Source organism: Solanum lycopersicum, chromosome 8 (genome assembly GCF_036512215.1).
Source record: "Solanum lycopersicum chromosome 8, SLM_r2.1".
NCBI lineage: Eukaryota > Viridiplantae > Streptophyta > Magnoliopsida > Solanales > Solanaceae > Solanum > Solanum lycopersicum.
The window spans coordinates 63,583,445-63,611,426 of record NC_090807.1 but is presented as its reverse complement, the minus strand read 5'-3'; the positions used below and the strand labels follow the sequence as shown (position 1 = coordinate 63,611,426).

Sequence of the window (27,982 nt, the reverse complement as noted above, 5' to 3'; positions counted from 1 at the left end):
AGATAAGGAATACTGGCTGACCTTTGTATCAGTGCTAGTATAGCGAGGTGACTTCCGGTCATAAATAGCCACCTGAGCCGTCACAAAACTATCTAATGTATCATTCATTATTACAGGATTAGTTCCACTATCGTTAAAATCAATAGGCAGAAGACCAGCAAAACGATTAAAACTAGGAGCCTTTGACATGGTTTTTTCTGAAGGTAAAGAGTTTCCCGATGAATAAGAACTATCAACCAGGTCATTTAAATTTTCAGATGCCTCATAGAACTCCTCTTCTCCTTCATATTGACTAGATTCATTGCATTGGGTCTCAACATCATTTAAAAGGGGGGGTGCAGTAATATTTCTGATGAAGGATCTTGCTAGATAGCAAGAGCCAGATATCCCTGTCCGGCAAACCAAATCTTCTATCTCAAGAGCTTTCAGGAGAGTCCCTATAAAAATATCATTGCCTCTAATTGAAAGTTCAACCTGTGTAGGACATCAAATTTAAACCATTTAAGCAAAAGAATAGAGATCAAAAGAGAACCTTAGACTTGCAGTAGTCTTACCCGACCACCTGTTGCTCGAAATTCAAATAAGCCTCTTTCCTTAGCTAGAAGTGCCTTAGTAAAACTCTGATCATGCTAGAGAAAGTGGAAAGCACATTATACCGTCAGTGAGGTCGTTTATTTTACAAGAAAAAGTGTTCTTAATAGTTTTCACCCATACTCACCTCATGACTATAATTGAAGGACATCTTTAACTCATCAAGAACACCAGTCAAAAACAGACTCTCCATTTGTGAGAGATCAATTACATCATTGCCTGCATGATCAGCTTCATAATCTTCAGACTCGGATGATGATTCAGATAAACCAGTTATAGGAGCTGATCCCTGCACGAAACCACATCCCATCATAACATGTTAGGACTTGATGAATATATACTCCTGTTCACACGTACAACACCCAACCACAAAAAGGGGGGAAAGAGTACTATCACGATAGCAACCACACTACACACTCCATACAGGCTCCTAAAATTCTGAAGACTTAATCTGTCAAATCCTTGGAAGTTAATTTTAAAAAAATATAGAGAGTATTGCCCTAGCTCTTAATCACATCAAAAGGAAGACTTAATCTGTCAAATCCTTGGAAGTTACTTTTTAAAAAATATAGAGAGTATTGTCCTAGCTCTTAATCACATCAAAAACCTATTTTTCCATTGCTTTTAATTGATCCCATTTACTTATAGTTAGGATCTCAATCTATTAACAACATCCAGAGGAAAGAAATTAGAAGAGAGAGAGAGAGAGAGACTCCAGAGGTTTCAAAGCATCCAACAGGTTCATCACACTTAAGCCTCAAAGGTCGAAATCTGCTGACCACTCTTACCACATTTTCACATTTATACCAAACTATTTATAGTATTTAAAATCTTATTTCACCGTAGACACCCACATAAGGATGTTATCTGACTTAAGAAATTTGAACTACAATTTTATGCCTCTTAATCATTGGCATGTCAATAAGTAATTTATTCCAAATCATCAACAAGAGAAACAGCACGAAGGTCTACCGATGCACGATAGATGGCCCCCTGCAAGTGACTCTGCCAAGTCTTCTTTAAATCTTCAGAGTCGCAACGTAATATTAATGCATTTGCATCTTCCACAATCTACATGTGGCAACAAGGTAAGGAGGGTCAGAAACCGGAAACTGCATGACCAGAAAAAGACAAAGATATTGAGAAGTACGTTGTTGGATCGTTCAGCACTGTAGACAGCCAACACATATTGTTCATTGCCAACATCATTAGGAGGAACTTGATATAGTTGCTTCCCTCGTAAACTGCAATAAGGTAGTACATCAATAAAGCTAAGGATACATTACATAGATATAAAATGGAGAAGACTGACCAATAAGAATTACAATCAGAAAACCTAGATAGGCTTCACAAAAAGACTACCAAAAATCTTGGCATTGTCTATTTTATTTCTCTTTTATTCCATTAATTACCAAAAATAAATCAGAAACAGCTTTTCTACCTTCACAAGGAACAGATAAGGATGTGTACACACCACCCTCCCCATACCCCACTTGTGGAATACACTGGGTATGTTGTTCTGTTGCATCAATAAATAGGAGTTATTGTTTATAAAATTCCAAAAAATCCTCCATTGCCCTAGACACTATCCTACACTGCACTCGTTCCTCCGGAAACCTTATCATATAAAGCATCCACCTAACACCCATGAGATCTACAACTCCATACAGTTGGTCATGTCTATCCAAATTTTTAAAAAAATGATGTTGACCAGCCTTACGTAGTTGCTTTTGTGGTGTTCTGTTGTAACTTAATTGATTAGGTGATGCCAAACATGCACGAAAATCTTTACCTGATATACTGCTTATAAGATCTAGAGCCAGGATTTTCCAGTATATAAAGGAAGGATCCAACAATACATAGGTATCTACGCTTCCAAATAGCCTCCCTACCACCAACACCCTACAGAATAAAAGAAATCATAATCATCAGAAATGTACAACTAACTACGGCACATATTAGTATGCAACAAAATACGGATTTGTTGATCAGAAAGCAACCTTCCAATTAAGAAGACACAACCACCCCTCAAAATCAGACTGTGTCCAAGGACGATAAACATCTGAATCATTTATTTCCTCAGCTTCAAATATCTTTGCAACTTGCATCAATCGATGATACCGAGCAGGAGAAAAATGGAATCCTAAAGAAGGAAGGCGCACTGCAAGTCTCGTCGAAGGAAAGGCAGGATTCTCTAGCCGGATCTGGAAAATTTGGAATGTGAAAAGCATTGTACACAGTGAAAGCTGTGAAAACATACTAAGTATATCATGTGAATGTAACAGCATGTTCAGAAGAAATGAGCAATCACCTGTTGCAGCTTTAGAACCACAGCACACTTGTCAATAACAGGCAAAAAAGTAACAAAAGTGGATCTAGATGGACCAACTCCATTTGTTGGAGTTTGACTCCAATAATAATCACCATCAACCAGGAAAGCAGAAACATCGCTCAAGACCATATCAAACTGAACATACATATTCATCTCTTCAGGTGAAACAATTTCTGAATCATCCTGCACACATTGCATAAAGACAGCACATTAGCCAACTTGGGGATATCTAGTCCTATAGTATAAACGATCCTAAGATGTACCTTTGTAGAAATCACCAAATTTCCCAAGTCAAGTAGCAGCTTAGTTGAGTGGGTGCTATCAGGACAGAAATCAGTAGGAATAGTAATTTTTGGAGCTGCAATTTTCAGATCTAAGAAGAACCTGGCAGAAAGCAGATATCAATATTAATCTTCAGTGGATATCAATATTAATCTTCAGGAGGAGTGTAAGCAATGCAGGAATGGAGTGGTTGACTGGGTTGTTTAACGCCATTTTTAGAACGTTTAGCATGCCTGAAGAATGGAGGTGGAGTACAATGATCCCGTTTTACGAGAAAAAAGGGGATATTAATAATTGTAGCAACTACAGGGATATCAAGTTGCTAAGCCACACTAAGAAAGTTTGGGAGAGGGTAGTGGAGATTAGAGTGAGGAGGGGTGAATATATTACAGAGAACCAATATGGACTTATTGAACCACAGAAGTCTCATAATGAGATTGGTGGAGCAGTATATAGGGAGAAGAAGTGTGACTTCCCAAGGGGGATTCTTCGGAGATGTTAAGAGGCTAAAGGGGTACTTGTAACTTACATTAGGGTGAATGAGGACATGTACGAAACCAAAACATGGTCGAGGATAGTGGGAGGTGACTCGAAGCACTTCCAATCGTGATACGGTTGCACCAGGGATCAGCTTTTAGAATGTTCTTTTTTTGCCTTAGTGATAGAAGAATAACCGTGGCATATGTGTATGCTATTTGTGGATGACAAAGTATTGATGGACGAGACGCGCGACGGAGTTAACGATCAGCTGGAGGTTTTAAGTCAGACCCGAGAGTTTAAAGAGTTCAGTTTGAGCAAGACTAAGACAATATTTAGAATGCAATTTCAGTAACGTAACTCACGAGGTGGATGTCAAAGTGAGGATGGGTACTTAGGTTAGTTTCAAATATCTAGGGTATGTAATCGAGGATAATGGTGAGATCAATAAGGCTGTTACACATCGTATTGGAGTGGTGGATGATATGGATGTTTGCATCCGGCGTCTTGTGTGATAAGAATGTGCCACCAAGACTTAAAGGTAGATTTTATGAATTGTGGTTAAACCAGCTATGTTGTATGAGGGGGAGAGTTGACTGGTCAATAGATCACACGTCCAAAATATGAAAGATGCCCATATACCCCAGTAACCCCAATAAGTAGGTGTGAGAGGTTGGATATGATGAACATAAAGGAAGGTAGAGGTAGACCAAAGAAATATTGGGGAGAGGTATAGGACATGGCACAGCTACAGATTACCGAGGATATGACCTTAGATAAGAGGATATGGAGGTCGAGGATTAAGGTAGAAAGTTAGTAGATAGTTGAGTGTTGTCTAGTTTTTCCTAATAATATTATTATTATTAATATTATTATTATTATTATTAATATTATTATTATTATTATTATTATTATTCTCCTATCTTATTATTTGATTTTTTTATTACCCGTTGTTTTTTACATTTTGCTTAGGTTATCATATTATTTGTTATTGCTACTGTTCTTTTCTCCATTAATTTCAGCATGATTTCTTCACTATTATATTTCTTTTTCATATTATTTTTATATGCGGTTACTTGGGCTCGAGTCCTATGGAAACAACCACTCTACCTTCGCAAAGCAACAAAATGTAGGGGTAAGGTTGTGTACACACTATCCTCCTCGACCCACTTGTGGGACTACACCGGGTATGTTGTTGTTGTCACAGCGGATGATGTAAAAGAATACAACATGTCAATGTCTACTGGTACTAGATTTCTTTGGGTCATTCAATGGTTGACAATGCTACAATATGCAACAGCAAAATATAGATAAAACTGACAGAGTTACAGCGAGACATGCCTAGAATCCTTGGTCACTGAACCTCAACACTAGATCCCTGACCACCACACCATCCCTCCCCAAAACCACCTACACTTTATATCAGGCACATTTTTATAGGAAGAATTTTTTCCTTTTCTTTGTGCAGTTGTCTACTTATTGGTATAGTCCTTGTATATGGGTTTTCATGCCCTTCACTAATGAAATGTTATTACTTTATCAAAAAAAGAAAAAACATGTAACAATTTTTCTCTCTTTTTTTGAAAAAAGTAACAAGTAACATTTTTTCTTTTTAACTGCTCAAATCACTGTGAGGACGAATAAACTCAACAATATCAAGATACAAGCTCAAATAGAAGTAGTATCCAACCTGGATTGATCCTTCAGAGCTCTGTTTACTTGTTCTTGTGCAGTTCGTTTGACTTCATCAATTGTCATCTGACAACAAAGTGTTGACATCATCTACCAATACATTTCAAATGATAAATTGGGAATACATGTATAAGCCAATAATCTCATGTATGTGTTCAATAATTCAACATTATTAAGACATTTCTATCCATACTACTGGGTTACGGTGAGAAACAATCTACCAAACAAGTAGTAACTGCACAACTTGATTAAAAAAGGTGATACATGAAACGACTTAAAAGTAATAGTCTCCTTATACCAAAATGCTCATCTTGCCTTTTTTGGGTTGTTTCTAACTATTTCCAATGGAAGTTCCAATTTTATTTCCATACCACAATAATTCAAAGGCCTCACTTTTACCTTTCTCAATACGAAATTATTCTCAGCTTTTTACTGATACTGATTGAATCAAACCAATTTGTGTGCACCTCAACTATTTAACCAAGTACCTACTATCTTCCACCGGCATAGGCCATCGATATGTCTATCTACTACCAAGATCTAGGCAACTGTGAAGGATTGTCTAGGTTTTTCCTTTGCGGGATATGAAACCTGGTCTCCCATGCTTTTTCTCCAGCTTCAACCGTTAAGCCACACAGTTAGATGCTAATATTCATCCTATTCTACTAATATAATTATAACATATTATCCAGATGGCATGCTTTCCTATCCCTAGAGGGGTAGAGAGGAAGATAGAAAAATTAAGAAGGGATTTTCTGTGGAATGGTTGTGAAGAGAAAAGGAACAAAATTAGGCTCTGGTCCGAAAGGTAATTTTCAAAAAAAAAAAAGAAAATCTATGCAATGGTTGTGAAGAGAAGAAGAACAAAAATAGGATCTGGTCAGGTAATTTTCAAAAGAAAAAGAAGAAAAACAAATCTTTTGCGATGGGATTCTCTAATTTGTAGCCATGGTGGCCTTGAAACAAAAGACCAAGTATTCATAACAATAGTCTGTAACAAAAGTGGCTATGGAGGTTCATGACAGAGGACAGATTGTTGGGGAGAAGATTCATCACAAAAAATATGGTTTGATGAACGATGGACAACTGAAGAAGTGAAAAGTAAATATGGATTTAGTCTTTGGAAGACTAACTAGAAATATCTGGCCCAAGTTCTGGGCCAATATTATAATCAAAGTGGGCGACCGTGTTAAAGCTTCCTCCCGATAATTGAAGTATTGATCAGAATAATTTGAAAAACCTTTTTATGTATCTCTATATCTGAGTCTTCAGAAGCAGGCAACTATAGGTCAAATCTGGATGGAGAATGGATGGGAGCTGAATTTCAGAAGGCTTTAAATGATTGGGAAGTGGATAGAGCCATTACATTGCTTCAGTGTTCGATATTATTCGAAGGCATTATTGATGTACCGGACAAACCAGTGTGGAGCCATTCTAGAAAGGATTCCTCTTAGTTAAATCAGTCTACTGGAAGATGAACACGAGAAATTGTGTGACAATGTAATGGCCCTGGAAATTCATTGGGAAGATTAAAATTTCTACCAGAATAGTGTGTTCTATGCTGTTGGTAGTTAGAAGGCTTCTTTAACTCAGGAAAGACTACAAAGAAGAGGTCTTCAAATCTGCTCAACATTTCTGTTGTGGAACAAGAACTTGAAAACAATGAGCCTGCACTATGAGACAACTGAAAATCTGTGGCATACGTTCTTAGGTATGCTAGGATGAACTGGGGAATGCCAAAAACAACCCAGGAACTTTTAAAGAACTGGAAGATTATTGGAAGAAGAGGCGAAGAGAAAGATTGGCGACCGAGAATCTCAAGCATGTATTTGGGTAGACAGTATAGAAAGAAAGAAACCTCAAACATTTTGAGAACAAAAGCAACCACATTTACAAAATTAAGATGAATATCTTTTTTTATTTTTGGTGTAAGCAGGATTTAAAGAAGGAAATAGCAGTTTCTGTAGATTTCTTTGACAATTTATAAGTTAGCATTTGTACATAGAATACCCTAAAATCCTATTTTGTGAATGTAACCTTTTTCCCATAGAACTTACTTGATGGTGCTGCGCCATTTCGGATATAATACAAGTTACCCATTTTTAAAGAAAAAAAAAAGTTATCGAGAGATTTAAGATATTCAACAATTGATACTTCTGATCTCTCTCAAGAACGCTCATGTGCAGAAGATAAAGGTAGCAAAGATGAGGATGCTCAAATGGATGTCGGCATACTAGGAGAGATAAGATCAGGGACGAAGCTATACATGACAATCATGATGTCATGTAGAGTCACTTTGAGAAAGTACATAATGAAATGTCTGGAGGACGTCTTGTCTTCGATGACAGATAGGAAATGAAATGAGAATCAATTCCTCGACACAAAAGTGGTGTAGAAGTCCATTGGGTGGTGTACTCCCGGTAGTCCACACTATATCATACTGAAGTAAAAAAAAAAGTTCCAAGTATAAGTTACTAGGTGTTTGCATAGTACATTTCTAAAAAAATTATCTCTAAAAGTCATTCATATAGTTCTATTACTGACTTCACTTTGATGCCTACTGTCTATTCTGTAGTGATGCATCTCCAAGAATAGTGTCCATGGGTGATCAGCGACCTGTTTTAATGTCTCGATATTGGTACCTACACTAAGGAATCAACTAAGAGTGGAAAAAGTGCCCAGCCTGTGATTCACCTTTGGGCTAAAATCAAACCTCAAATGAGCACCAGCAATACGGTCCGGAACATGTCGAGTCCTCCAAAAGTTGCACAATTTTTTAGGATCTGACACAGACGTAGAAGCATTTTGGAGGGTCCGCGAAAATGGTTATGACATTTTTACAGATTCATTAGTCATCCAAATACTTAGGACTACGACAGAAGCAATTGGTCTCAGGTCATGATTGAAGGAATGATTATCCCACAAAACAATGGTACCTGCAGGATAGTTCCTTAATACCAAGGATGAAACTCCACGAGAAGACAGATCGTCTCAAAGCTAGGCTAGTAATCAAGAGATATACTTCAGTTTCTGGTTTTTGTGATACTTTTCCTCTTCATCTTGTATTTGTCCGCCTCCTTAATCTCCATAAAAACCATGTTTCACTGGCCTCTTTTCGAACTTGATGACAATGTTTACATAGAGCAAACATGAGGATTTGTTACTTTTAGGAGATGTTGATGACGAAGATTACATATACCTTTAGGATTTGTTACTCCTGGGATATGTCGACTACATCGATCTTTACGGTCTCAAGTTATCTCCACGCGCATCATCTGGCTATTTAGTACGACAGTCCAAAAAAATGGCATGTCCGAAGAGAAGCTGATCATTCAATGCTTCATAGACATTGTCTGAAACACACATCTTTTTGGTTGCCTATGCTGAGGATATACCATATAATAGATGATCTACATGAAGGCATTGCTCAGCTATTAACACTGTAAATATAAAAAGAACCTTCAGACTAAACAGGCGATTCTCAATACTTGTAATCGTGTAATTCGCATATCTTAAGGGATACACTTGTCGTCATCCTTTTTTTAATTTGTAGACACCATTGAGTCCAAAATGACTTGAAGAACTAATCACGCAAATCATTCTCAAAAAAAATTATCAGCAACCAAGATCCAAATGCACATTAGCAAGAATCATAATCAAGACTTGCCAATGATTTGGATTGGTAGTAATAGAATGCTTTCATTATCTAAAATAAAGAATAACTCCCAGCAAAAGACGGTCCCCTCACCCATGTTCACCCGAAATTAGACCATGTATAAAATTCGCTGTCCAAGTCAGTTGAATTCAACAGCAAATAATGTTATGAAACAAGTGATCCGCCGTCCCAACCACCAGCCAATAGCATCAAACGATGTCCTGAAGAGAGCTGTTCACACCCTTGCCAATTTTGACACGTGTTTGCACAGAGTTATACCTGGCTCAAGACATCTACCACTCATGCAATCCACTGGTGCTTTCTGTGTGCATTGCAATGTCCATCCTCCACACCCTGTGCGCATGCTAATGGTCTGCCACACTCGCATCATTTACCCAACTACTTCAAGTATAGACCTTTAGCACACACTACCAAAGCTTTACCTCTGCTAAGCATATTACCAATCTGTGCATTCTCAGAAGCATGAGAATAGCAAGTTCTAAGGAAATGAGTTAAGAGAATAGCAAGTTCTATAGAAATGAGTTACGTGCAATCACATAATCCATTTGGTTAAAACAACCATACTTTCAGTTTCAGGGAAAAATAGAACAAGAACCTTTTCAAGCTACTCACTGGATTATACAACACCCATTATGTCAATGTGCCACAGGACACCTCCATTAAAAATTGTTCTGATAAAAGAAGAAGAGCTAAAAATAAAGAAGCAACTTCTTACTGGCTCATCCCCATTCATTGCCAAGAACAACAAAATCAAACAAATGAAGTGGAGCACACAAGAAAAATCTTTTTCTCAGGTACTTGCTCATTCACTCCCCTAAGCAACAAATGAGCATGTGATGCTCCAGACAACTTTCCCTAAGAAGCAAATTTTCCTTTTTCTGACAAGGGTTTAAGAAGCAAATGTTTTATGACTATGAAATATGCTGCGATCTAAACCACAATTCAATGACAAGTGAGCAAAACAGATGGATAAGGAAAAGTAAAAATGTCAAAATTGGGAACTGGAACTAGGAAAATTAAGAGAAGCTAAAGCTAACCTGTACTGCAGCAGCTGTTTCCAGAGCTATGGTCTGACTCACAGCAGCATTACTTTCAAAAAAGTTGATAATTTGGTCAATCGAATCCTTCAGATACTACAGGAAAAAATTTGATCAGATGAAATGCTCTACTGTTGTAACTGGTGAAATAAAATAAAACCTTCAGCTTACTGTCACATAACATGGAGAAGCTTTAGCCGCCAAACTCCAGTCGATGTTGGAATCGAAAGGCTTGTAGCAAAATGCAGCAACCAAGGAATCATTGACAGTCGCACTCTGAGGAAAAAAATATATTACCATAAAATGAAGCTGTCTAACTTAAACCCCCTACCCCAGCCCAAAAAAAAAAGAGAATAGAAAATCTACTTCAAAATTTCGCAAGCTTTCAAATATCAACTTTTCACTGTACAGAAGGGAATCTTTAAAAGAAAAGAACGAAATGTATATTCACAATTCCCCAACCTCTCTTTAACAGTGCTCTCAGAGGCTGCGCAAATAAACTCAGGCTTAAATGAAGAAAGGCATAGAGGGAAGGGGGGGGGGGGGGGGGGATGTAGTCCAAAACTAATAATTATAAACATGAACAACAAATATAAAGAACTTTTTTAAAAATCACGATAAAGTGAAATATCAAATTTTTTTGTGTCGCCTTTCCAAACCCTGCTTATTAGCAAGGAAAGGTAACTCATAGAGACTTGATGACGACACATACACGCCCACTAAGTGAGGCAAAACGCTCAACATGATTTGTGCCTCACTTCAGAGCTTAAGCAGACATAAAGCGCGCCTTTGACAACATTGCTCTAAATTGAATGTGAAGATTCTTACCTCAGCAAGAAGGCCATTTGGAGACCATAACTGATATGATCCTAGTTTTACATCAAAAACCTTTGCTTCTGAATAAAGCTTGATATAACAGTCAAGGTTATCACATGATAAATCAGCAAGGCAGTTGTTAGTATCACTAAGCTTTGAGGCATTGTGTTTCATGTGAACCTCCAAAGTGGTATGAGGCACATCTCTCCTGTCATGAGTAGCCAACAGTGGTTCTTCTTCACCTTCTTTATACCCAATTATATTATTTAACCTCTCCCAGTCGTCCTCAGTAAACACTGCTTGCTCACTTTCATCGTCAGCTGATTGGCTGGACCTGAGAAATTGGTCAACCACTAAGACTACAACGAAGAAAAAAGAAAAAGAAAACACTTCACAGTACGGAAACTAAGGGTTACAGAGATCCAGTATCAACCAGCCAAAAGACCACCAAGATTTCTTTGACTTTTGTTTTTTTAGGTAAGAATCTGACTCTACTGACTTCTCCACAAACTTGTGTGCCAGCATCCTGTTGAAAAGTTAAAAATAAAGGTCAGCCTAAATTCTAAATCATCGGCAGGACATCTCCTGCGCATAAACATCATTGTACGTAGGTTTTCATGGTTCTTCATAGCATTAACCATTATTTAACTAATTAAACACAAGTAAAACATTCTGGAACACTCCTAAATCTAGGAACTGCTTTACAAAACACTTGACATATCATGAAGGAATAAAATAACTCAATCAATAAGTTTCTGTTCAATCAAATGAACAAATCAAGCTAAAGATACACGAAAGAAAAATGATAGGGTATACTTCAGGAGAATGCAACTTGAACCTTAATCAACCATAAAGCTAGCTCAAGTAGTGAGGTTTGTTAAATATCGAAGGAACGTACATGTTCTACCTCCATGGGGTAGTGTTAAGGCCTACTTACATTCTACCCTCCCCACTCCCCAGACCTCACTTAGTGGGAATTCACTGTATGTTGTTGTTGAAGGAACCTACAAGTGGGATTCAAACTTCAACCCCCCACCCCTCAAATTGCCTGGCTAAACATCTAGAACGTGAAATAACACAAAATGGGTGGTCCAACATTTTATAGTCCAACATCATGAACGGATCCAACTCTAATACCATCCGAAAAATCTGAATATCCTATCCAAAGCTTGAATATTCCACGAGTGTAGTAGTCTAAAGCCTTCATAAACTTCCAAGTCAATACCCTCTTTCATGTGTAATCGAACTTTTTGGAGTCCACACGTGAACATTAATCTGGTGCAAGAACGGGCTTACCAAACGTTGGTTCTAGTACCATATTAAGAAAATGACTATTTAACCTAATACAACCCCATTAGCTAGCTCAAGCAGTTATTTGGTCTAAAATTATATATGTAGACTACAACCCTAACCAAAGTGGTATCCAACTGGCATGATCAAAAAGGAGCAAGCTGAGGCATTATGACTGACATTTAAGAATTCTGATTAATTGATAAGCTCTATCTACAACATCCAATAAACCTTGGTAGAGAGAGAAAGAGAGAGAGAGACAGTAATGGGGAAGGAGGAAGATTACTCAGACTTCACCTGACAAATTGACTAAAGATATAAGCTCACCAAAACTGTACGCAATGATGTAGTCAGGACTAATAGAAAGATACTTAATACCACAATGTTGCACACTGACATATAGCCTTTGAATTGATGTAGTCATTAGCCAAACTTCATGAAATAATACTTTTTAAAAACTTGCAGCACAAATTACCTCCATTGAAGAATGATTTCAGCATCAAGTGTGCGATCCAGTTCTTCTAAATCTTTATTATCATCGATTACCATCCGATCAGGCTCGGACTTCAGCAATGAAGCATACAAAGAGATATATTTCTTCCGCAACCTAGTATACCGCAGGACCTGCTCCCATGACAACTTCCCACTACAAACAACAATTGCATAATTAATTAAAGACTAAGAACCAAAACTCTCTACATCCACTACTAACTACTAATATATAAGAGTGAATAACTAAACAGGTGATGGTCAACATGCCTGCATCACCTGTGTGGTTCCACACCTACATACATATCTATCTCTTCTTTCACTTCCGTTTTAATTTGTTTGTCTTACTTTTTTATTTTTTTATATATTTGAAAATTGCGTAAAAAATACTATAAATCATGATAATTGACAACTTAAAATTATTTTTTTTAAAAAAATCAATTAATATTATTAAAAAATTACGTAAAAAGTACTATAAATTGCAATATTAACAATTTAAAATATTTAAAAATCATGCTAAAATTTAATTGACTCTCTAAATTTTATCTATGTCCCATAAAGTGAGAAAAAAAATTAACAGATATTGGGTCTGGCTAGCACGGGCACTTGTGTCTACTGTGTATATATAATTTACATGACTTATACAGGGAAATAAGAGGGAATGATATTACATCTTCTACATGTCACATTTTTTCCTAAAAGCCCTATAAATTTCGCTCAATAGAAACAAAATAGAGAAAATATGATAAATGTTTAGATTATGGGGACAAGTAGAAACATGTTGACAACTCTTTCGTCACCTTTGTTTAGGCCTATTAAATAGATCTTTAGCCTTCTAACCAGAGTGTTGTGAGAATATAAAATGTAAGAGAAAATCCACAGTTTGGTGAGTCTCTTAATTTTTGAAGAAACTAGTTAGATACCTGGCCTTCTTTATCTGAACAGATAAAACTTGATAAGCATATTTCCACCAAGACCTTGGATCAGATTTCACTGGAACATGTGGACGAAGATGAGCATAGTTCAACCGTTGATTGAAGGCAGCAAAATTCTCGGCTAACTTTAATAAATCTCTATAGCCATTCTGCAGAACATACCAAAGTAAGTAAAAAAGCCAATATAAGCTAGAATTAATTACACATTGGATAAGACATAAAAAACAGAGAAGAGAAGTTAGCAAGACTAACCTTTGACAAACAAAGAGTCACATCATCCAGAGCCACGACTGCCTTTTGAAGAGGGTCCGAATTATCACGTGAAGGATTAGGGCGCTGTTTCGAGAACTTAGCGTTCCCAGTCACTGGTTGCAAAATGTAAGAATGCTCTTTGATGTGATCAGCAGGTTTACCATGAGCTGTTCCATATCTGAAAATCTGAGAATTTGAACTAGATTAAGGAATAAGAACAGATCATAAAGAGCAGGCACCAAATGACAGCTAGAACATTTAAAAGGTACCTTGACCCACTCCTGTGGTAGCAAATCTGTCCATGGTTTGTCAATATGCCATGGATTGATATCAGAATCGAAATAAACAGCTAGCCGTTCAAGTTCTACAGACTTAACATATCAAGAAACAAATCAATTAAAAGCGTGAAATAAGAAAACAGAAGTACAGTTTATCAAGAAAATACATAAAGGAATTATCACAGCATATAAAAATTTAGAGAAGACACTAAAGTTGCATTAAGTACATATGGACTTGACAGTTTCACATGCAAGTACACACTTGTGTGACTGGTGAATCTCGGTCAAAGATAGAAAACTACAATAGTTACATTGTACTTATTTTTTCTCTCTATCGAGACCTACAGCAGACTTGCGTATTTCTGAACTCGATGATATTATATGCAACTGGCAGTACATAATACTTTGTTGATCACAGTAAGTAGGCAATAACAAGGGATTCCTTTTTACTCCAGTTCTAAAACTGATTCTTCTCCTCTTTTGAAAGGAAAGCTCCTCAGTTCCCTTCTGTTCATTGTAGACATGATTTCACAGAAGAGCTACAATCAGAGGCAAGGGACAGAGGGAGTACTAAGACTGTTCCAGTGAAAACCACTAGTCTTGCACGTCTATCATTGCTAACTAATCAGCTATAATCAGTACACAACAAGGGAAAAAAGTCACGAGAAATGTGGGGAGGTTGAATAAGGGGTTTGCTTGATTATAAATGCATAACGGAAATGTAAGGTCATAGAGTACAGGCGGTTAAGAATTTGTGTCTTTTCATTATTAACTTAAAAATGCGAAAGAGAAAATAGACGGACCTTCTGTATGAAATCCAATGCATTTCCAGTTACAAAGGCTTCACTCCCACTATCATCTATGGTCATAGCTGATAGTTTCTCTAAAGTAATACCAGCTGCAAACGGGTGGCCAGCATTGCTGCATGGTGAAAGCTAGTCAGTTTCATCACAAACTCAAAGAAATCAATAGTTGAACCTCTTTACCTCTCAAGATCTTCATATCTGATGTGGATATTTGAAATTGAAAGCTTTAAGTTCCCAATTATTGTGTTGATCAAAGACCCCAACCAGGACTTATTCTTGAGGAGAAAGGCAAAAAAGAAAATGGGTTTAAGTGATGATGATGGACAATAATCTATGAAACCACCATCTCCTGCTAGAAATATGATTTCCATTTGTTCCCATTAGTGGTTATGTCATAAACTGAACCAAAGAGGATGCCTTAAAAATAGTTAAAAATTAAAAATAAACAACTAAAACAGAACATACCAAGCAGAATTGGGCAACTTTCATGGTAAAACTCAATCGAACTTAGCATATATGAGTACCACACACAACAAGAGTCAGGAATATCTTAGCATTGATGTCAAATCTCAGATCATTTTAAAATGTGGATACTATCACTAGAATCCTTGAATTATAATCATACCTTCTAAAGAAACTGCAGTTCAACTTTTTAATTACTTCTAGTCTAAGCATGGATAATATTGAAACCAACTTACAGTCTTAAGAATGTATTCAAGTGTGTGACCATCTCATCCAGAAACTTAAGTTGTTTGAGAGAGCACATATTCATTTACTTAATTATGCTATATCTAACATGTCTCTCACATGTGGTCCTGATTCCTTTTCATGAGTATGCACGTGATTCTTTTTAATAATGGGTGTGCAAACCCAGGACCTTTGGGCTGCTCTGAGACCATATTGAAGCTCTAAGTTGTTAGAGATAGAACACATTTGTTTATTTAATTATATTATATTTCAAGAGTAACTATAATGCCTCTCCTCCATTTCATTATCTAGATGCACAGATAATGCTAAGAACAACTAGATTACGCTGCAATTACTGAAGCTAATCAACAGCATCTTATCCGTATCTCTCACTGTTCACTTTCATCATGAGCAAGAAATAAACAAACCTCTATTTCATTAAACCCATAAGTTTGAATCTGAAAGAAAGAGCCGATGTTCATCAATCAAATTAGTAAGTTGGTATCAGATAAACAGTTTACCACTGACAGATGCAATCAATGAGCCCATCATTTAAAGCATTCAAGTTGTATGTCAAAGGTTTTATGCATTTGAAAAAAGAAAAAGAAATATACCATTTCTGTCTCTAGCATTCGTTTACTCTCCAGAAGCTTTGTTTCCATTTCCTAGTTGCAAGGGAAAGACGTTACATCAACAAACATTTCCTGTTGAGATGCAAAGTATTTTACTTGAGACTCAAAACCTTACTCGTATTCTACTCTTCTTGGCTTCTTGGATAGCATCTTCAGAAGATCCTTCCACTTGGGTTGCTGGTTCAGCTAATAAAAAAATACGATCCAGGTGAACTAGAACTGGATCTTGGCCAAGCCTGCTCCATGGTACCTGTAATTATGGACTGATTACTGACATGTAAATGAAAATAAACTCTTTAATTAACAAGTGGCCCATAAAGGGGATACCAACTGTCCCAACATTAAATGGAAAATGATGAAAAAAAAAATTTAATGAGAAATCATATGACAAGGGAAAAGGAATGAAATATTTAGAGATAGTAAGAATCCCTGGCAGGTGGACACACTGTATTTCCTCTAGGGTCTCTCTTTGATACATGAGAGTTAAATAGGTCCATCGCTTCAATAAGAAAAGGTTTAAGATGATATAATTCATTGACCTGACAATTCTTTTTCCTTGGGTTCTTTTTATTTTTTTTTTCTCTACAAATTACTTCTCCTTTATGATTTCATGTGTTATTTCTTTTGTCCTATTTTTTCCTGTGTCATACACGAGTTGGTAAAAAGTCTAAACCAAAAGGTTCTTATGTAGACAATTTACACTTGAATTGATTTGCTTGTAAAATAGGAAGTACACTTACAAAACCACGAGTGCTCATATTAGGGTTAGTTCCAAAAGTAACAACAATGCCCACAGGGATATATGTTGTAGTATGAATTTGGATGATAATGCACTTTAGAACAACCAAATTACAATTAAATTCAAGAAACAGGAAATAAAGGTTAAAACGAAATTACTATGCAATGATATGTCCAAAGGTGATCTAATTCAGATTTTAGCTTGCTTTCTTGATGTCATAAGTTTATTCAGCTCAAATTTCATTTTAAGTCAAAGGGTTGAGATAATTTCAGTACTCAGTAACCAATCAAACCTCCTTGTAGAAATCATAAGGACTCATCATCATATTAAATTATTAATTACTGTGATGATGACACCTGCTTTCCAAGATCACACAACAGTGGGATAAAAATTACAACCAAAAACGATTCAAAATATTATGAGTACCACAAGCTGAAAATAGAAATCATAAGCAAAAACATCCACAGCCAAGACCAACCAAAAACTCAGTTCATTTTCAGATACTCAAAACTTCAAAACAACTCATTTAGCAGTTGGATTTCAGGGTAGAACCTTGAGTCTCACAGATCCAAGAAATCCTGCCTTGACTTTTACAGGTAACTTCAATGCATTGAGAGCCTCTGGCTTCAATTGCATATTTACTAGTTCTACATCGCCTGTCACATGTACCACAATGTGTTAGTAACCAAGCAAAATTTTTAATCCACAAAGGTGTATGTTTACTGCCACGAATATGGTAAAGGAGAACACTTAAGAACTGTTTTACAAACAATGCCATCCCCAAAAAACTGTAGAGAAGACGTAAAACCTGAGCACATCCATGGATGGATGGATGTACGTTCAAGTACACCACTGCTTTTGCTCGACCCCGAAATATGTGATTTGATTTATTGTTATACAAAAACAAATCGAACAAAACCAAGTAACTATTTATAAATCATCATACTTGTACATAAACAATGACTAGAATTATTATCCAAAAAAAGAATCACTAATATGACTTGAATACTTGATGTTATTCGACTCAATAGAAAGTAGGAGCTGAAGTGACATTTTGGGCATGGATCTTGTGGTGAACTTTCATTGGACATGCGGCTTATTTGGGACTTGATAAATCATTCATATGACTTAACAATATGCTTAAGTGCTTGGCGAATTTGAAACTTACTGTTTGTTTCTTTTTGTTTTCTTCCCTGTCCTGGGATTCTTGTCCTCTTTAGTGCCAACTGTCATTTGATTTTACGTTCCAATACTTCCCCCTCCTGTGTCTTTCGATTTTGTTCAACTTGAGATACTGTAAGGGGTCGTTTGGTGTGAGGGATAAGAATATTTAGTCTTGGGGAAAAAAAAATAGTCCTGGGAAAAAAGTTTGGTGTCTTGTTTGGTTGATATTTTTAGGATAACTTATCCCACCATTTATATACCATAGTGATGAGATAAGTTATCCCATAAACGGGGTGGGATAAGTTATCCTAGGATAACTAACCCAGATTAATTTTCATAATACTTTTTCAATGTGTGCATATGATGTCTATAGTTCTCCATTCCCCTTCCACAAATTTCCATACTTCTCCAACATCATCTTCCACCAAAGAGTATGCTTGTCCATTCAAAATCTCCATATCCATTAGCCTAGTAGGACCTTGTCGAATACTCTCCCCAACACCTCCAATTTCTAACGCCATGCCAGCTGATTAAATGAAGTTTCTTAAACACATATTGCTGAATCCCATAGCAAGTTCCACCTCCCTTCATTGAGTGTCTGCTCATCCAAAGTCTCTATAACCATTTTCCTAGTAAGTCCTTGTTGAAAACTCGAAGACCTTTCACCTAAAGATCCCTCATCTATTTAGAGATGCAACGTCCTCCCAGTTGATTAACTAGAGTTTCCTAGCCCCATTTGTTGAATCCCTTGAGTCTTCCCAATTTACTTGTGACACTGACCAGTGCCAGAGACAGTGATATCAAGTACATAGAGATGCTTGATATGCATCTTGGTCCTTGTTGAACCCCGGTTGCTCGAACACGGTGCAGGTATCCGACACTGATGTTGATCTAAAGGTCAGACTTGTCATCATATAATGACTTATTATTACCCTTACGACCACTTAAATTGTATGTTGGTTGAACTAGAAGCATATAGTGTATTACTTTTTATTGGGGTTTCATTGGGAATTTTTGTTGGTTCCTCTTTCTTAAATCATGTTATCTTGATTCAATGCAAATTCACATCCCTTGGTTATGTTTATATGATAAACCATTAACTTAATAGAGGAAAAACTAGTCCACATGAACTATATAGCTCTTGTGGAAAAGATAAACTTTACCACTTGGCAACATGACTATTTCTTCATCCCCTTCCATATAATGGACTAATCTAGATGCCTGCTCTAGCTTGTTCAGTTTCAAAAATACTTCACTTTACTCACTTGCCAACAGTCCTGAACCTTCTAGGACTAAGATCTTCCATAAAATGATCCTTCGAAACCATACTGATACAAAGTAGGGGCAAAGCCAGCCTTCTGTTAGGGGTTCATCCAAACCTCCTTCGATGCAAAATATTACTATTTATACATGATTAAAATTATTCTTTTATGTATACATAGTAGATGTTGAACCCCCATCAGTTAGTTCGTGTGTTTAATTCTTCAGATATTAAAAATCCTAGCTTCGATACTGATGCAAAGTTCCTAAGGAAACCACTATAAATACCAGTCATCCACACTTAACATGGATTTATCCCCTCGAGTTTCTAATTCCACCAGGCAAAAAAAGCTCAATCCCAAAACACATTTTAAACATTCAATAAAACCTATGCTGTAAATGCAGGACAACAAAAGCAGTTCTAAACCAATCTACACCATTTAAAAGCAGATATTTCACAAATTCATCACACAAATAACATAAAAGCTCATCAAAAAAACATCATTTCATAACATTTCCAAATTCAACAACAAACCTTGCCAAACACTGATCTTGAGTGCTTCTTTATTGAGTCCTATAACATAGTTCCCCAAATACCTCTGCAACAAATACGCTACCTGATCTTCCAACATCTTTCCAACTTTCTACTAATCACCTTCTAACACTGTGATTGTGAATCTCTACAAGTTTTTTCTATATGTAATACAACGAACGAACCGATTGAAGTATTCCGCAAGTTTCCTCATAGCGATGAAGAACGAAGAAAGAGAGAGAACTGGAACCTGGAAGAGTCTCCCACGTAATTTTTTTTTTTTCCTTTTTTTTTCTAATAATTAATTTATTATTTTTCAGTTCTTCAAAGCTAACGCAAAGTGACGATGAGGAGGTTTTTGAGATTTTTCTTTTTAATTTATATTTAATTTAATAACTTTATAATATAAAGTATTAACATTTACACGTGGAGCAACTAATATCTTGCCGAGTGATTTTTAAAGCTAATCACGTGGTACTCACGTGTTAGCATTAATTATTATTATTTTTTGTTTAGAAATTTCAATTTGGTTATTAATTAAGTTAGATCTCTCATCCCTTGACTTCAAAATCGATACTAACATTGTTTAATCTTCAAAGAAAAGTTCAAGTCAAATCAATTTTTCTAATACATATATGCGGTGTTTTAAAAGGCGAGGCGTTTTATATAATGTGATACAAGGCGTAAGCCTCGAGATATGGGGCATAAGTTCCATGGATCTACGGAATGTAATCTCATTTATATTCAAATTTATAGTTTTATTACTAATAAAAATAAACTTTTTAATGATTAATGATTTTTATTTGAGATAACTATTAATAAGCAACAGTGGAATAAAAAAGTATTATAATTATTATTTGACAAATATCATTAAACCAATAATAAAAATATGATTTAAAGCAAAAAAAAAAAAAAACCCGGCCGTACGTTTTTACGTCCAGGACTTACGTTTTTTATTTCCAGGGCTTACACCTCAAATTTTAGAACTTACACCTTATGAATTTACATTTTCAATTTACGCCCCAGAGTGTTTTTGGTATGCCCCATCCTAGGACTCGGCCCAAAAACGTTTTTTGAAACACTGCATGTATGTATTGTAGATTTCATCCCTTTACTTTAAAATCGATAGTTAATACTGTAGATTGTTTAATTTTGAACAAGTCGCATATATATATCTATATAATTTTTTTAAAAAAAAACTACCTAACTATACAAATATTCCTACTATAAATATGAAATCTCTTTTTATAGTTATTAACAATTATTAATTATCTTACTATTTTGTATCAGATTTTAAGTCAGGTAACCATTCCTTCATATTTAAAGTTAGGAACATATATGTTTGATACATAATACATTTTTGCAATATATATTCATAATGAGAGGCGAGTGCTAAGGGAGAGAAGTGAGTAAGAGAGTCAATGTATCTCGTATACATGTAATCACGATTGAAAATAATATACATGAAATAAATAACATCTAATTTTGGTCCACACATATTCAATAACATGTATACAAGTGTGTCGTAAACATGTATCAGACAAAGTAAATGTGGTATGGAGTGTAATTTCAAAAGCTTAGGTGAAGGCACATAATTAGACACTAAACTAGTTGAATTTGTATGTTTTCTCATATATTTTTATAGCTACCATGTCGTTAAATATGTATCAAAAATTATATTTTTTCCTAAAAAGGTTATGAAAGCTAACTTTGGCAAAATTTTGGACTTCAAATGACAAAAAGAAGGGTAGAAAATGATAGAATTTTCACCTTTAAATTCTCTAATTAGCATTACTCCCTATTAGTTTTTGAAATATCTCATTTTCGCGAATCAGATTTATGTATCTCGTCCATCAGATTAGTGTCTCTCGCGCATCAAATTAGTATATCTTGTATAAAATATATATCAGAGTAGTGTATCATGTATAAAATATAATGTATCTTACTTAACGATTAATATATCTGGTACATTATATTAATGTATCATCGCTTATATTATTGTATCGCTTTGAGAGATTTCTGTAATTATAAATTTATAAAGGACAAGCGATAAATTTACATTAAAAGTGTGTGATTTCTGTCCGCCCCAAGAGCAAGCTAAGTTACTATAGCAAGCTGGATTCATGTAGATTGGGCTTTTGTTTAGGCCCTAAACTTGTTGCTCTTCTAAGTCTTCTTTGAGGGTAATGTGTCCATAACCAAAGTCCATATTAGCCCATGTCATGTAGAACTTTTTATCTAATGTACTTTTTAAAGATTGATGTGTAATATTTCTTCTTCATCTTTATTTTTTCAAAAAATAAAAATAAAATTGTAAATATGAATCATCTGAAAATTACAAAACCCATTAATCATTTGTGATTGATATGGTTGAAAAAAATTGAATAAACTCATTGTTGACAGTTAGTGAGATTTGATTGCAACATGGCCTATTTATATTTGAAGATTTTAGTTAAATCTATTCTATCGGAAATCGTTAAAATTAGTATTAAAATTTTGAATATTAAATTTGGAGCGACTTAAAAGCAAAAATATATACACATGAACAAATATCATAGCTTAACATCAAGAAATTTTAGTAGTTTAATTAATTAATTACCTAAACATTCATTTTGTTAGTAAAAATTCGATTTTCACATTGTAATCCCCATTCATATCCCCACATTTTTTTGTTTATTTATTTTTAAAATGACAACTCAACTTCTAAAAATAATGAAAGAAAAATGAGTAACAAGCGCTTTATAAAATAAAATCAAAAATATCTAAATCTTTTTTATAGGATTCTTCTGATATCTCTTCTGATTTCTAACAGAGCAATGGGGCACAGCTACAAATCTATTTTTAGGTTTCTTAAAGTTTAATTTATTTAATTCAGACAATATATTATATATGTATAAAAATAATTCAACACTTAAAAAGTGAATTTTTATTCTAATTCATGAATTTAAAATCCTAAATTCACCCTCCAAATGTTAAAGAGATAATACTATAACAAAAGAATATTCAATAACAATTTTTATTTATTTTAACAATAATTGAGTTAATGTTAAGTATTATATTTAAAGTTGTTAAAAGTCTCGCAACATTTATATAAAGTGATACCTATGATTTATGAATACTCATATTTATTATTAGGCGTAATATATAATTATGTCCTTTAATTAGGCTTCGAATCATATTTATGCTCTTTAAATTTGGGTGTGCACAAATAGACACTTAAACTTGTATAATGTTGAACAAATAGACACACATGTCCTATATGTCATATTACATGACACTTTTTGTCCTACGTGGTGTCTTAACGTGTATTTTGTCATGTAGAACTCATGTGTTTATTTATTTAAAAAATGGATAGTTAAAGTGCCTGTTTATACATTATGAAAGTTGAAGGTCAAAGTAAAATTGAAGCCAAATTTAGAATTCAATATATGTAGTATGCCTTATTATTACGATGATTATGACAAATTTTTAATTTGTTTTACTATGATGAAAATTATTGAGTTGGCAAAAGAAAAAAAAATTCCAAAAGATGATGTCCATATCAATAATAATATACTTTTAATAATGCAGCATTGCTACAACTGGAGTTAACTGGGAAAAATACATGATAAACAGCTCATAACAGTGACAAAACAAAAACTTTCTGAAAAGGAAAATGACATATAATAAAAAGCATGCCTAAATTGTTTAACTGAAGTTACCTTTCAAATATCTGAAAATCTCAATTTATAAAAAAAATGTATTATTCAATATAATATAGTTTGAATATCGAAAAGCAGAAACAAAAGATATTGGTGTAGTCATATATAATATAGGGTGACAAATTAAATATTTTTGTCGAGACATTATATTATGTATATAGAAAATTATATGAAATGTATCGAGAAAAAATTATTTTTATTATATTTTGAATATCGTCGATAAAATTTCTGACTTCGTCGCTAATTTCACGATGTCATTTTCAGATGAAGTCAGTGCTTCTGCCTAATTTCCATAGTCATCGTCGTTGAAGTCATGGTCATTGTTACTGGTCCATATAGCCCACAGCCCATTATTAATATTAAAATAGTTCAGTTCACTCCCAAAAGTCTTCATAAATTTAATTTAACCCCGTACACTTTTTGTTATTGAATTTGGAGTCCCTTTTTAAAAGAAAATGTAATTTTTGCAAAAGAATATCGAAAAAATTGAAATCTTTTGGACATGCATTTTAAGTTAAATGGAGTAGATGTTCTGTAAGTGAAACAAAAATTTTAATCAAAAAAAAAAAAGCTGGTCAAACTGACTTAAAAGCTGATTTTTGACTTACTTAGCTGTTTGGCAATACTTAAAACAGCTTATTTTAAGTTAAAAAAAACTTATTTTAAGTCAAAAGTTAAAAGCTGGGGTAGAGGTGGGTTTTTTTTTTTTAGCTTATAAGTTGTTTTAAGTTGACCACATTTTTATCTTTTTGTGCTTAATATTTTTATACAATCTCCAAATTATCCATATAACCCTAACATTTCTTTCTTCCATTTTTCTCTTTTCACGTTTGACATAACAACTTCAGCACTTTTATCCAAACGCATAACTGCTTATTTTAAAAATAAGTTTCAGCACTTTTAAAAGTACTTTTTTAAAGCTGCTTTTATTAAGCCCATCCAAACGGGCCCTTAGTCATAAATTTTAGAATAGAGGTAATAATAATAATGTGTGTTTTTTTAAGTTTAAATTACTCACAAACAATAAAAACGATTATTTTAAACCATTATCAAATATAGTTTTAATTTATAATATTATTATCACTTAAAAAAACTAAAAACTATTTTTTCAAATTTTTATATTTGATAAAACATAATCAAACATTTTTGTAGAATAAAATGAAGAAAGAATAAAGAAAAAAATGTAAAAAGTTGAGTCAGTCAATTGTGGAAGGAATTTTCCTTGGCAATTCTTTTCATTTTTCATAGTGAAAACTGAATAGGGAACATCCAAATACTTGGGCCAAAAAACAACAAAAAAAAAAAAAACAAGTGATATTTTTTCTGTCGTTTTTAATTATCATGTCATACTTTTTGAAAATTAATTTTACTATTTATTATATTAATTTAATATTTAAATTATAAATTTAAATATTATAAAACTATATAAAAAATTCATAAATTACAATTCGTATGTATCAATATAATAAAAAATATGTTATATACGTTAATTGAAATTCTTATTATTTGACTCTAATAAACAAAATTATAACAACTACAAAGATATAGAGAGAGTATATTTTAAATTAATTTTATATATAATCATATATTTATATAAAAGAGAATTTTAGGTTAGTCTATGTGGCGCCACAACAAATCAGAATTTTCTTTTAATTTATTTATTTTCAAAACTAGTCTTTCCCTTTCATGAAAAGTTGTGACATTTATAAAAAGTTATGACTTTTTATGAAGAGCTGTGACTTTAATGAAGAGTTGTGACTTTTATGAAAAAAATTGTGATTTCTACGAAAAATTGTGACTTTTATGAAAAATAACGACTCTTATGAAAATTTGTAACCTTTTTGAAGGGTTGCAACTTTTCCAAATAGTTATAACATTTCCAATAAGACACAATAATATTTATTCACTCTACCAATTTTGTTGTATATAATTAGAGGAATTTCCTATATTTTTAAACCTCTTCTTTTTTTCTTCACAATTAAATATTTGTGTACTTTACTCATATTGAGTGGCTAATGACACCATTGCTTATGTTACAGATCGTGATATGTAATTTACAATATTAATTTATGCTTATGTTATTAAAGAAAAATTATAAAATGTAATAGTTTTTATTTACCTTTGTGTATTACTTTATATATTCCGTGATATTAAATTTCCGCGCGATGCGGAAATAATATTACTAGTATTTTAAAATTCCAAATTTAACTAGTATTTTCCTTTGTCATTTGTTTCATTTCATTTTCATAGGGAAAATAAAGAGAGAATAGTAAAAAGGACCACCCTAGAACTTAGGGCAAACATCTTTTCTACTTTTCAAAGAGCATCACATCATTACTAGACAAAACATAATTTCCTCACAAAATTCAACATGTACTTTACATTTCATCACCAAAAAATTATATGTTGAATAGAATTTATATTATTTTTTTTATAAATTTTTTTAATAACTAATACATGCGTATAAATCAATTTAATAAGTTTTTTTTTTCTGGTCATGTAACCCTAATTTTTACCAAAAAAAAAAACATCAAACAGTCAAACTCATGTTTAAAATTTTAGAATTTGTTGACCTTGTACAGACACCTAAGGGCCCGTTTGGCCATAAATTTTGCAAGTAAAATTTGGGGAAAAACTTGGCAAATTTTGTTTGTCCATACATTTTTTTATTATTTGGCAAATTTTTCAAATTCCCAAATACTAGAAAAAACTAGTATTTGGCCAAATTTCATTATTTGGAAAGTTTTAGAAATTCAATTTTTACCCTTAACTTTTTATTTTACAAAAATAATATATTTATTGACACCAACCAATAATTTTTTACGTGAACACCAAAGTAGTGATGGAATATTCAATGAATATGAAAATGATGATATGGTTGTTGATGAAAGTGACGAACTATTGGCTCAGGGTAACAACATAACTTCATCTTCTCGATCATCTGATTCGGAAATGCAAGCTCATCGAGAAGAGATTGTTCATAAAATGTGGGAAGATTATACTAAAGAATAGGTTGAACTCTTTCAAATGAGAAAGCATAGGTTCTTCAGCGATTGCAATATTTATTTCCTTTTGTTTTCTTCTCTTTTTTTTCGAATTTATATTAATTGTATTTTCATTATCATGATTTGTACCAAGACCTTTTCATTATGTGAATATTTACTGTAATGGTTCTTGTTGATTTGTTGCGGAAGTCATAAATATTGTTACGTGAGATTTCTATTGTGCTTTATGGTTAGTTTGATAGTTTTAAAAACTTATGGGCATAAATCATATTTCTTAAAAAAATGAAATATGTTTCTCAAATTCTATGGCCAAACACATGGTAAAATTTCACCCAAATAATATTTGCCAAAAATATTTGAATATCTATGGTCAAACGCTAGCTAAGATTATTAAAGTTTTTTGGTATTTTATCTTTGATAAAATTTAATTATATACTAAGTTTTTTCCACCTGAAAAGCTTCTAACAATTTTTAGCACTTGCCAAGTGTTGGAACAACAAATTAATTCATCTAGTCCTCAAAAGTTCAAAGGAATGCAATTATTAGTTTCAAACAAGGCAAATACTTCTTCTATTTCAAATTATTTTGACTCAATTTGACATGCCCTCTTCATATATATTAACTAATAACTATAATTCTTAATTTTGAATATGCACGAATAGATATTTAAACTGTATAAAATTAAATAAATAGATACATTTATCATACACAACGATTTTGTGTGCTACATCACGTCCTACATAAATTATGTCATGTAAAACACACGTATGTACTTATTTAATTATGTACAAATTTAAATATCTACTTGTACAGGCTCAAAATTAAAGAACATAATCGACCCCTAAAGTTAAATTAAGATTCATATTGATGTGTTATATCTTTATTCTAACTAGTTCTGCTACTTGTGTAGTCAAATTTTTAATCAATTTTGTTGATTTCTCACCCAATGTTTCGATACCACATTGGAACCTCACCAAATTTAAATTATAATGTCCGAAACCACATTTAGGTATCACTAAGCTTCTAAATTTAATTTGAATTGCATTATAGAGCTCATTCGGAGTGAGGCTCTCACCAACATTTCCCCACGTAATTCATAACGTATAACCTCTGATTAAGAATAAAATGATACTTCTGATTAAGAATGAAATGATACTTCTGATTAAGAATGAAATAATACTTCTGATTAAGAATAAAACGATACTACACCACAACCCCATACTTGTGTAGTCAACTAACCCTAACATAATATGAGAAAAACATAATAACACTCAAAAAGAGTTTAAAAGAATACTCAAAAACAATAATG

The 27,982-nt window shown here is 33.7% G+C and overlaps 1 protein-coding gene across 2 annotated transcripts in view; it reads right to left on the bottom strand.

The window, feature by feature from the left end:
- Window positions 1–20,347, bottom strand: part of LOC101254928 (uncharacterized) — a 54,215-nt gene extending 33,868 nt beyond the window's left edge. For both annotated transcript variants that reach the window (XM_010327230.4, XM_010327231.4), the window contains exons 1-24: window positions 19,971–20,347; window positions 17,564–17,667; window positions 16,388–16,522; window positions 16,255–16,305; window positions 15,134–15,228; window positions 14,951–15,068; window positions 14,139–14,240; window positions 13,870–14,055; window positions 13,606–13,766; window positions 12,669–12,839; window positions 11,337–11,429; window positions 10,916–11,237; window positions 10,259–10,363; window positions 10,088–10,183; window positions 5,373–5,440; window positions 3,187–3,307; window positions 2,903–3,106; window positions 2,592–2,795; window positions 2,384–2,493; window positions 1,742–1,835; window positions 1,564–1,662; window positions 719–880; window positions 555–629; window positions 22–474 (exon numbers count right to left, since the gene is read on the bottom strand). In XM_010327230.4, coding sequence (XP_010325532.2) covers window positions 22–474; window positions 555–629; window positions 719–880; window positions 1,564–1,662; window positions 1,742–1,835; window positions 2,384–2,493; window positions 2,592–2,795; window positions 2,903–3,106; window positions 3,187–3,307; window positions 5,373–5,440; window positions 10,088–10,183; window positions 10,259–10,363; window positions 10,916–11,237; window positions 11,337–11,429; window positions 12,669–12,839; window positions 13,606–13,766; window positions 13,870–14,055; window positions 14,139–14,240; window positions 14,951–15,068; window positions 15,134–15,228; window positions 16,255–16,305; window positions 16,388–16,522; window positions 17,564–17,667; window positions 19,971–20,067 — 3,426 coding nt within the window. In that variant the 5' untranslated portion in view covers window positions 20,068–20,347. The remainder of the gene's footprint in view (window positions 1–21; window positions 475–554; window positions 630–718; window positions 881–1,563; window positions 1,663–1,741; window positions 1,836–2,383; window positions 2,494–2,591; window positions 2,796–2,902; window positions 3,107–3,186; window positions 3,308–5,372; window positions 5,441–10,087; window positions 10,184–10,258; window positions 10,364–10,915; window positions 11,238–11,336; window positions 11,430–12,668; window positions 12,840–13,605; window positions 13,767–13,869; window positions 14,056–14,138; window positions 14,241–14,950; window positions 15,069–15,133; window positions 15,229–16,254; window positions 16,306–16,387; window positions 16,523–17,563; window positions 17,668–19,970) is intronic.
- Window positions 20,348–27,982: the final 7,635 nt, after the last annotated feature.